We start from the raw sequence: 11,298 nt of genomic DNA on the forward strand, positions 1-11,298 counted from the left end.
CCACTTAATTATGCTTTAAAGTAAGCAAGGTTACACAGTCAAATCTGAACCAGTAGCAAAAAAAAATCTCAGGATTCTACAGGGGGTACGTTAAAGGTGCTTATAGAAGGACATTAGGCAGTCACCTACAAAACACATTACAATTCACAGGGCTATATCAAGTAAGTAATTGTGTCATTGTATAAGGCGGTTGGGTCCCAGGAGGTTAGTGCCACCATTTATACTTACTATTGTCTAAGGAAGTATGTGCCGGTACTGATTTCTTACAGTGTCTACTTATAGTGTCTACTATAAATGGTTTTATATCTTACATTAAAGTAAATTTTATTAAATTTCTAAACAGAGAATGCGATTTCGCCGAAACATGAACTCAACGTTACTATCATTAAAAACACATAAAAATAAACTTCCGATTTTACAAGAGTGAGAATTTATACTTAAGTCCATGATTGCACTTCCACACAAACATTAGACAGTTTTACAAACGTTAAATAATAAAAAAAACAGCAAAGTTAAAATAGTGAACTGTATACTACACATGAATTTGTAGTGTTCTGAGTGTTCTAGGTGTATGTTTATTAAGGTTGTGTTTTAGTTTTACTTATTCTGTGTATATTATTATTATTTGTGGTCAGTGTGGCGAAAAGTATAGCAAGCGACTTATGCGGTTGTATATGTAGAGAGTGTAGACGGTACCCGCATAAAATTCCGTACTCGGCAAGCTATGCACAGGAGTGTATAATCCTATAATTCCGAATGATTTTGGTTTCCAAGTACTTTTTAGTTTAGTAGGATCAGAGTTACCATTGCAGAATGTTTTTTGTTCATTCAATTTTGACGTGTTTCTCTGAATTCATTGGTGACTGTATTATTTGTTTACTTAGCACTGGAGGGGGGCTGCTGAGGAACCTTTACTCTTGTAGTTATGAATACCGTATTCATAAGTGTTGAGATACATTTTGTTTAGGCTCAGATTTATGTTTCGCACCCTCATGGGAACTTGGGAACTATCATGCTCGTACCTACTTCCTGGCATTTTAGCGTACTACAATTACAGAAAGAATCCTTACAAGACAATGTCAGAACGTATCATCATATATTTTTGATAGGTACGTAAGACTGTTATAACAAATAATTATTGGGAGAATAATATAATCTACGGTGTAAATTAGCTTACACCGCTTGCGTTCGAGTCGACTCCGTCGACTCCGCGATTCGATCAAATCGTTCAGATCGTTTTTGAATCCTCCATCAGATTCAATGAACTGAACTGAAACTGGGAAACAGTGAAACTGAAACGGAACGGACAGACGACAGAAGAGAAGAAGGAGAAGGGAGAAGGCTAATAAAACTGATGACAGGCAACTCGAACTCAGTGACAACAAAAAATATTATTACACAGCCCTTCTTTTAGAAATTAATATTAATTTATATAGCCCTATTTCACAAGTATTCCGTTTCATGTTAAAATCTGTATTCTTTTTAACCATATAGGCCTAGTTAATAAAATATATGAATGAATTCCCGTTGGTGTTTGTAAAATGTAAGAATGTAACATCTCGGGCAAAAGTTTAAAATACTTCAGGGCCTAGGCCTATTACATTTTACCGCAATCAGTGGGCCAACCATTTCCCAGCAGGTAAGGTATTTTTTCTTGATATTCAATATTGAGAAATGTGTTTTATTTGTCGACATGTATTCAAACAATCGGTGTAGCCTACTGTATTACCTGGAACATATTTGTAGCCAATTTCTAATTTATACTTACTTAGAGGCTAGGACCTAACCCTATGTCATGACTAGGCCAAGTTTGAGTGATGATTTAGGCCACTAGGCAATTCCACCACAAGCTTGTTAAAACTGAAAATGGGCCGCAGTTTACGATGAAATAGGGACAGATTGGCGATTGTCTTTTTAAGTTACTTTTCCGACTAAGTTATCGTGGCCTATTTACCTAAATACCCAACCAAAAGAAATCGGTATTTTAAATCCATCAGTTACTCGTATCATAATTTTGCCAACCAAATCTCATTAATTTATTTTTTTCAAACGACTTACCCTAACTTTAATTTCATTTTAGATCCATAAGCAATACCTAGGCCTATTTACAATTTAAGTAGGCCTACAGCAAATCATAGGCTAAGTAACTTACCACTTATAAATAGCTTAAGTTTAAGACAATAATAGGTTTTTACATACCTTCGTCATTATGATGAACATTATGATAGGGCTATCTAAATGTTTTTTACGTAGGCCTATAGCCTATTCGCATCATTTTAATGTTTTTTGTGTTCATATCTTCTGTGTTTCAATTGTGTTTATGACGAGTTTCAAGCTTTGAAAATGTTGTCTTTCGCAACAAAACATTTAAGCTGATGAGCAATATTAATTGTTGGACTATTTGACGGAGGTATGTAAACACGAGTGCCGTCGTCCTGTAATCCAGCTACTAGGAGGTCTTGAATTGTGGATATTTATAGGCATGCACTGTGGATGCGATACTCCCTGGTGTGGATTAAACGTTTGCACGAGTGAGTACTACGACAAGACCAATTTGTATATACCAAGGCAAAAATGTGGTTCGGATTCCACTATAAAAACTGTAGGTCCCTTAGTTTCCATTAGCTGTATGGGCTATTAATTTAACAGCTGTGTCTAGGGAATGTCGGCCTTAGTCACTAACTAGACTACAAGATCGCGCCACTCATCCTACACTTATCTCCTTTCATGCTTGGCTTAAAATACCTACTTTGTATAGTCGCCATTTAATAAGAAAGTACAAAGAAAGTATCCTTATATATAATGCGTGAAGGCGATTTCTACAAAACACTACTCCTCCGTTAATAATGGACGGATTTTTACAATCGACGTGTCAAAATAAAGTATTTTTTGTGTAGACGCCCCCTTTCAACAATTCCTGTAATAAAAGTCCTCGGGCTTTGCCCCACAGGCCATAAAAGTTGGAGTTTCTCCCATAAGATTAACATGGGGGAATCTAAATATTTAATTTGAAACTTTGTCCCCACTAATTTGAAAGAACGGCTGGGCGTAGCAACTTGGTAGAGGTGTCCAATGAAAGGTCTTGGTCTGTAGATGAGTTATCAAAAGAAAAACTAAGCAAAATCCCTTAGGACTCTGCCCCAGAAGCCTTTAAAGATCCCTCTACAGAGTTGTTTTTACGTTTTGGCCATGTGAATAATACCTTTTAATGAATCAGCTGTTCATTTTTAAATTGTATTTGAAGCAACTCATATTTATTGGCAGTTAGTGAATTCTGATCCTACCAAATAAGTATTTGCAATGTTATTTTCTGATTTTTAAATTGATTTTCTTCTTTATCATGTCATGTTTTGCAATATAACGTTCCATTACGAAATCAGTGGAAAATCCTTTTATCACAGCAATTCTTAAATTATTTTTTATTGAACTATCTTATATCTATTGTACGGGTTGGGTTGGTGTCTACCTTTTTCACCACTTTTGCCTACATTTTATCATATTATTCTACACATATCAAATATTTATGTAGAAATATCTGCTCTTATCGTGTCTAATAAAATCCAAACATAGAAACATTGCCTAAAATGGTACCCATCTTGACAAATTATTTAGCGCACTGGGTTGGTAACATTATTGAAAATAACACAACATTTTGGCTGTAAAATATGTTACAAAGAGAAAATATGATTTAAGCAGCTACTGTCATGACAGAACGGTCATATTCCTTTTAAACTAGGCCTAGATCACATAATCCTTTAAAAGATATGTTGATTAACAATATGTAAATGTCAATATATACGTAACAGCCATTTTACAGTATTTTTGCTTTTTGATAATGTCCCATTTCTATGTCATTTGCATTAACTGTTGAAGCCAATGAAGCCGCCAAGACCATATGGCCTAGGAGGTCCCTAACAGTTCAAGAATAAAAGCCAACTTCACTTCAAGTATTCCTCTACACCTAACATTCCGTAGAGAGATTATATTGACGACTTTATGTTATTGATAAGGCTGAGGCAACTAACTGACATCCCCCATGTCAAGGAATTCCAGCTTTAACAGTAACCCCACAGTCAATTTCTCAAAACTATGCTAGAGGGTTCATTCATTGGCACAGAAGAACAATATGAACTGACACGACGAAGGAAAAATCAAACTTACACTGTACCGGATACACCTCCCTTTGAAGTTAGAATATGTCCTCCCAAAAAATATTTTCTTTTAAAATAAAATCATATTAAATGAAATCACTGAAGTGTTTAACTACAAAAGATCTGCCGATACAATTTTAATACTATTTAAATGTTTTTCCAAAGGAAGAAGAGATACCATATAACATACTAATAATAACTCCGATGACGTACAGTATAGGAAATATTTTAATCATTGAATTATCAACCAAATTTGGCAACTAACGCAATTAATATCATTATTATTTTTACACTTACTGTATTACTCTTTAAACAATGCTAAATGCTCAAAATATGTATATTTCACCCAATTTATCGCAGTTAGATGAATTAACGTAAGCCTTGAAAGTAACCGTCGATTTCGACGGGTTTCACCTAGTTATCTATTATTGTCTTAACAAATAGTCCAAGGGCAAGAAAAATGGATTTTGAACATAAGTTTAACTTTTTCTAATTGTCAATTGAAATTTTGAGTGGGGAAGGCTCACTTGAGCTGACAACAAATTTGTCTTGACTGAGTTTGAGAGAATTTACAAATAAGTTAAGGGGATCCGCCACCTTTAAATGGCCAATTTTTAAATTTTTTTTAATTTTCCAAATATGTTATTTTCTTATTCTACACACTTTTCTGAGTATGTGTGTAGATTTTTATCTAAATCTGATTATTTTTTCATACAAAAAGAAATGAAATAAAATATTGACTCAGCTACGCTTCAAGCTTCAGTATCGAGCTTCCCTGAGTAAGCCTCAACTTTAAACTCTGTTTCCCAAAATTTGGATTTTCCGTGTTTCTTGGTACAAAAATTTGAATAACTTCTAAAGTATATTATATAAAATTATGAAATTTTTACCACTATTTCATTGTTATATTACCAATATTTTGTCTTATGGAAAACACTCTGACTTTAAAACTAACTGTGAAAAAAAAAAATTATAAATAAAAAAAAAAAACTATAAATATTATGTGTTTTTAATTGTTTGTAACTTTTTTCCTAGCAATTTTATCTTATTTTCCATAAGACAAAAGTTTCTTTAAGCTATAAGGAATAAAAATTAAAAAAAATCAAGCCAAATGGTTAAAAAGCAAAAAAGTTATTTAAAGTATAAAATATGTGTAAAAAACGTAAAAAAACGTTAACATTTCAAATTATAAGATACTTAAAAGGGTTAAAAAAATAATTCCACCTGGAAACCTTATTTCTAACACTAATAAAACAAGCAAAAATGTTATTAGCAAAATTCACTTAAAAAATAAAAAAAATCATATTTAAGGTGGCGGATCGCCTTAAGTTAAGTCCCCTGAGCTCCGGCCTATTTGTAGTTTGAAGGCGTTACGCTTGAACGTTTCGCGCGACAATTACTGTAGAGCCGTCTTGACGCTGGTCTGATAGTTTTAAGGCTTAATTTTTATATTTAATATCTGTATGTTTTTTATAAATCTGTCATAATATTTTTTTGCATAGTCATACAATCGAAGGAAACCCATTTTCTAGTGTTACTAAGGCAAATTAATAACCTTTCTACTTTATGATTTTTGTTTAGTTAAATGTAACAATACCAATAAAATACAATACAATAAAATCCTTTTTAAATCCGAGTTTGAAAGCATTAAACCCAAATAATTAGTAAATCCATGAATATACTTATGGTGAATGCATATTACCGGTAATACACGAGTGCAGCAGTTTCAATAGCATTCATCGCAATAAACAACTTATTATTAAAGTTATTAATCCTATTACCATAAACCTAAGCAAAAAATCAAGAAAACAAGCAAAACCCCTTAGTTTGACCCAATGTCTACGACAATCACACGGTTTGACGCGTTCACATCAGGTAACACGCCATTGACGTCTATACTTTACCAAAATTCTGGAACGTTAAATTACTATCCATCCAAGTTTCGTCTAGATAGAAAATTTTCCTTTTTTGTTCCCTTAGCTTTCTTATCTCTTGCATATTACTTAAACCTCCAATTAACGATGCCAAGCCTTTCAATCAAACATTTTCTTTTAGGACCAAATTTCTTCCACCTGAACCCCATATCTTTTAAGAGACGCCGAAGTGCCCATTCGCTTCATTTAAAATTAATTCTTTCTCTCAAAACAGGTAATAGTTTTTTACATGTAGGGACATTTTTTTTGTTCTTCAGCTACAAGGACCGTCCAAAACAAAACGAACTCACTACGCGAACACACGAGACTGCACTGAATCAAATGACGTGACCACATGATGATAGTCCATTTAAGAAAACAAAGATATGAGAAATTATGTTTACAACAGTTGTTTACAGACAGACAGACATCGAGGCGAGGCGCCCAGATGCTTAGCGCCTGCAAATAGTGTGCGATACATCAAAACTTAGCTGCGTATCGCTCTGGCTCAAGGGACTTCTTTACTCTCGCGGACAGTATGTTTGTTTTTACCCTCTGATGGGGTAGTTATGACCACCACCAAAAGTTGAATTTGTTGAGATAAAAAATATCTTGATTGCTCAAATATTAAAACATTATTGGTCATAATTCGAATCTTTAAATTGAAGAAAAAAGAGTACCTAGTCATAATTCCCCCATCTGTGGTCAGAATTAGTAGGTACCCCACATTTTCATTTTTTTTTTACTATAACCACCCGTTTAAAGTTAGATTTTCTCTACATTCCTAAAGATCCAAAAGATCACCCTAAACTATTAAAACCATTAAATTATTTTTTTTAAAGCCTGTAATTAACATTTTAAAATAAAAAAGTGGTCATAATTACCCCAACTGACCCTATTTCAGGCATACTGCCCAAAAAGTTAAATTATGTGTTGGTCACTGAATAAAATCCTTAAATGGATTCTTGAGAATTGTATAGGCACTGAGAACAGACGTTGAAATTGAAATGTTTGTATTTGGGTACTAGCGCTGGGTACAGAGCGCGATCCTATTGGCAGTATTTGCGATTGAAACCTGTAAATCACAAAACTTGCATGTACCCTAGCCAAATTATGTTCACAAGATGAACATGATAAGAAATACAACGTTTTTAACTTAAGCCTACTGTGTAGTTAGGTACAGCTCGTGACACGTAAGCTAGCACTTGGGCCTAGCGCAGTTAGTTTAGGCCGTTGGGGGGAGGGGAGTGTAGGTACAAAGAATAAACCCGTGTGCAAACATTTCCGCTGACTCATGGGTTTGACTCCTCGTGATTCATATACTTGAGCTTATGTGTCACGAGCCGTACCAATACCAATCTACTAGTACCAAACCCGAAAATCTTTGTTTGTAAGGAACTGATGGACTATTCTGATACCGACTTTGAAAATTGCTACTGACCCATCACTAGCATAGGCCTTTTTTTGTACTAAATATGCACGAAATACTAAATAATATGTAATACTGTGTTTCTGTTGCAGATATATTTCTCAAAAGCCTACACCTAGAAAATGCCACCTGTCTCAGGTATTAAAATATCTTATCTCTGTGTTTAAGGGTAGGCCTACTTTAAATTTAAAAAAGGTCCTAACTTAATAACACTTTAAAAAAATTTTAAGTTTAATATTTAGATTTGGTATTGATTTTCATAATTTAACAACATGGTTTTCTTTAACCATGCTAACTAAAATATGACTGAAATTAACATATATTCCAGTCATACAAATTTACTGCAATATTCTCTCTATACCTGTTTAATACATAAAGGCCTATTCATGTACCCTCTACATTGGCTCTAGCCTCATGACATACAAACTTTAAGATGAAGCTTCAGGAAACATAAACCGCGATAAAAAATAAATATTTAATCAATTTTGCAGTTCAATCATCCTGTTCATGGACTTTTTTCTTTTTAATTTTTTTTTCTTCATGGATTGGAATCTGTCAAACCTTTCATACAGACCAGGATGTGATTTCAATGATTGCTATTAAGTGCTAGGAAAGGAATCTTAAGAAATAAAAACACATATATATGAATTTAAACCAATGGTGTTTTTGGCCTCTGGGAATATCAAATGAAAAAGTAAATTGGTTCCGGGTCTGGTACTTTACTCTGGTAACAATAGCATATTTCCTACAGGAATGGGAAATTTGCTAAAACCCACTTCCTCACTCCTTCCAGCAGCAAATCTTGGTACTATACTCGTCAAATATAATGTCATTAACATAATTAAAATTATGTTTAACAAAGTATTTGAGTAAAATTCCGACAGACAATAATGAAAATTCACTTAATCTTTAGATTTGCTGCTGCGGAGGTATTTATATAAACTTAATTTTGGAGGATGGCCTTTTTTCCCACCCCAGAAACAAAATACTGGTTTGCACCTGCTGAAGAAAATTCCTGCGGGCACCCATTCCATTTGTTTTGTACAATGAAAAGAAATCTGTTGTGCTTTAAAAAAAAACTTCAACAGGAAGCAAACATGTGAGTTGCATTATTGAACGAGCCATACAGTACATCTGATTAAGATTCATTATGCAATTGTTGACTAACAGCCAGTAATGTCTGTGTTCCTACCGACAAATCTATAGATTTAGGGTCTTGGTCAGGTTGGTGTGAAACTTAAATGGTGAGTTCAAGTGGTGATATTAATTTTATCAAAATATAAAACTAAAAACCTCTAGGATTTATTATAAATTGTAAAAAACGGTGCCTGAACTGATTATTGAATTTGTGTTTTTACATTTTTCAGGAAGTACAACCTCTCATACAGACCAGGATGTGGTTTTCAAGATTTTCAATAAGTGATAGGAAAGGGATCTTAGGAAATAAACTTTACCCTCAGTTTAGATTTTTTAAGCAAGACTTATTAAACATGTATACAATTTCATTTGGTATTCCTGTGGTGAAGAAATAATTTACCAATGTAGATTACGACATTTAATTTTCGTAAGTGAAAATAAAAAATATTGCTGCGGAAAAGATGGGAAGTCCTCTACCAATAGAACAGTCTGAAATGAGTGAAGTTTTAAATCTTCAGGATCAAAACTCAGCTGAGGTGGGGGACAACAATGAATACTTTGTAGAAGAAGAAATTAATGGTGTTTTGGAAGAAAATGAAGATGTTGATACGGAAGAAAAATCAAGCTACATATCTGAAATGGAGGAAGGTGGTGAAATTGTCACTTTAGAAGAGAATGAAATGAAATCTAGTTTAACAGAAGATAGTGAAGAACTGCCAGACTTAGAAGGGACAAGTAAAGATCCATCCAGTACAGAAGTAAGTAATTCTCTTGATGAGGAAAGTAATGTAGAGAACGGAAATCTAGAAGATTTATCTTACCTTACACAAATAAGCAATTTCTCCAACTTGAAACCTTTTACATGTGTTCTTTGTCAAGCAAATTTTTCCAACAGTTTCCGTTTAAAGCGACACCTAATGAGTCACGCTGGGATAAGGCCTTTTAAATGCGAGTCGTGTGATGCCTCATTCACCAACAAATATCACCTTCAGAGGCATACGATGACGCACACCGGTATAAAGCCTCATAAATGCCCAACTTGTGATGCACGTTTTGCTCAGAGCAACGGTCTCAAGCAGCACCTCCTTAATCACTTGGGGATAAAACCGTACGCTTGTCTTATCTGCGGAGCCAAGTTCGCCCACACCGGCTACTTGAACCAGCACATGTTGAGCCACACTGGTGAGCAACCCTTCCAGTGTCAATTGTGTGACGCAAAGTTCACCAGGAGTAGCAGCTTGAAACAACACATCCTGGTGCACGAGGGAACTAAACAGTTCAAATGCGACATTTGTGGCAAAGACTTTGTTCGTAACTACAGTCTCAAGCAACACATGCTGTCTCACAACGATATCAAGGCTTTCCAGTGCATTCTATGTGAAATGCGCTTCACGAACTCCAGCCACTTGAACCGACATTTGGTCACGCACACCGGCGCTAAACCGTTCAAGTGTGACATTTGTGATGCGGAATTTACACAAAGTGGGACGTTGAAGCGCCACAAACACGGACACACTGGGGAGAAACCTTTTGAGTGCAAGCTGTGTGGCAAAAAGTTTGGCGAGAAGAACAATTTAAACAAGCACTTGCGGGTGCATGCCCGAGTACGGCAGTTCAAATGCCAAGAGTGTGAGGCAGAGTTCACTTCAAACTCCAACTTGAAGCGCCACATGGTAAAACACCCGGACCACTTCGTTAGTGTTGAACAGAGTAACTAGTCTGGAATCAATACAATTGTGTGACTAAACTACTATGTAACAAGAAAACTAGTCAAATGAAAGACAAGATGGACCTTTATAAAGAGTACGTTGAAGCCATACCTAGTCACAGATTTTATAATAACAGACAGCAGTGTAAATACTTGTGATAAGATGTTTTTATTTTTAAGAAATAATTGTGATTTTGTTTTCTTTGTTTTTGTTAACGCTTTTACCAATTTTAGTAAAATAATTCAATAGCTCAGGAAAATATTCATTTTGTGTACGATAAATGGTGTAATCTATATTCTTGGTTAGCCTAATGGATAGGATATTTGGTTTATTAATTTGCAGATTTAAAAGTGTTCTTTTAATTTTAACTGTTTCAGCTGGATACTGATATGATTTTCAATACAAGTCCTTTCAATTTAGTGTTAAAGGAACCCTGCTGTTTAAAGAGAACCACATCAAAGGAGGAATAAATTTTTTTTTACTGCAGCCAACTCATAAAGTATCAGGCCACTGCTTGTGGCTAAAATTAAATATCTTATTTAGCTTATTTCTTATTCTACTTTAATAATCAATCAAACAAAATTAAATCAACCCATTTAGGTTAGTTTATCAGGTTAGTCGGTGGCTCAGTCAGTAGGGCTACACTTCCAATCTATGGCAGTGATGTCTTGGATTCGGATCGTTGTACCTGCCACTACATTTTATCAGCCCATTTACACTCTATAGCGTCTCGGCTCACACCTTGCTTTTGCTGGATACGATCGCACAAGCTTCAGGCCTATGTGGACAGGCAAATGCAAGGTTAAAAGCCAAAGATGTTAAAAATAATATTAAAATAAAATAATATAAAGAAATTTAACTAACCGAACAGCTTTGACCAAAACTGTTTTATTCTCCAACCTCATTTCTGAACACTACTAGGCTATCATATTTCTGAAGTTACAATTTTCTTTTGCGAA

General features: G+C 34.6%; 1 protein-coding gene across 1 annotated transcript; it reads left to right on the top strand.

Annotated features, from left to right (window-relative positions):
* Positions 1-1,371: 1,371 nt before the first annotated feature.
* On the top strand, positions 1,372-10,602 carry LOC129000247 (zinc finger protein 436-like). Its single transcript, XM_054427206.1, has 3 exons — positions 1,372-1,639; positions 7,586-7,631; positions 8,861-10,602. Exon 3 carries the CDS (start codon positions 9,092-9,094, stop codon positions 10,346-10,348), a length of 1,257 nt encoding a protein of 418 aa, XP_054283181.1. The 5' UTR covers positions 1,372-1,639; positions 7,586-7,631; positions 8,861-9,091; the 3' UTR covers positions 10,349-10,602.
* Positions 10,603-11,298: the final 696 nt, after the last annotated feature.

The sequence above is a fragment of the Macrosteles quadrilineatus genome, unplaced genomic scaffold (genome assembly GCF_028750875.1).
Source record: "Macrosteles quadrilineatus isolate MER2022 unplaced genomic scaffold, UCM_ALF_1.0 Scaffold_8__2_contigs__length_117827958, whole genome shotgun sequence".
Classification (NCBI taxonomy): Eukaryota; Metazoa; Arthropoda; class Insecta; order Hemiptera; family Cicadellidae; genus Macrosteles; species Macrosteles quadrilineatus.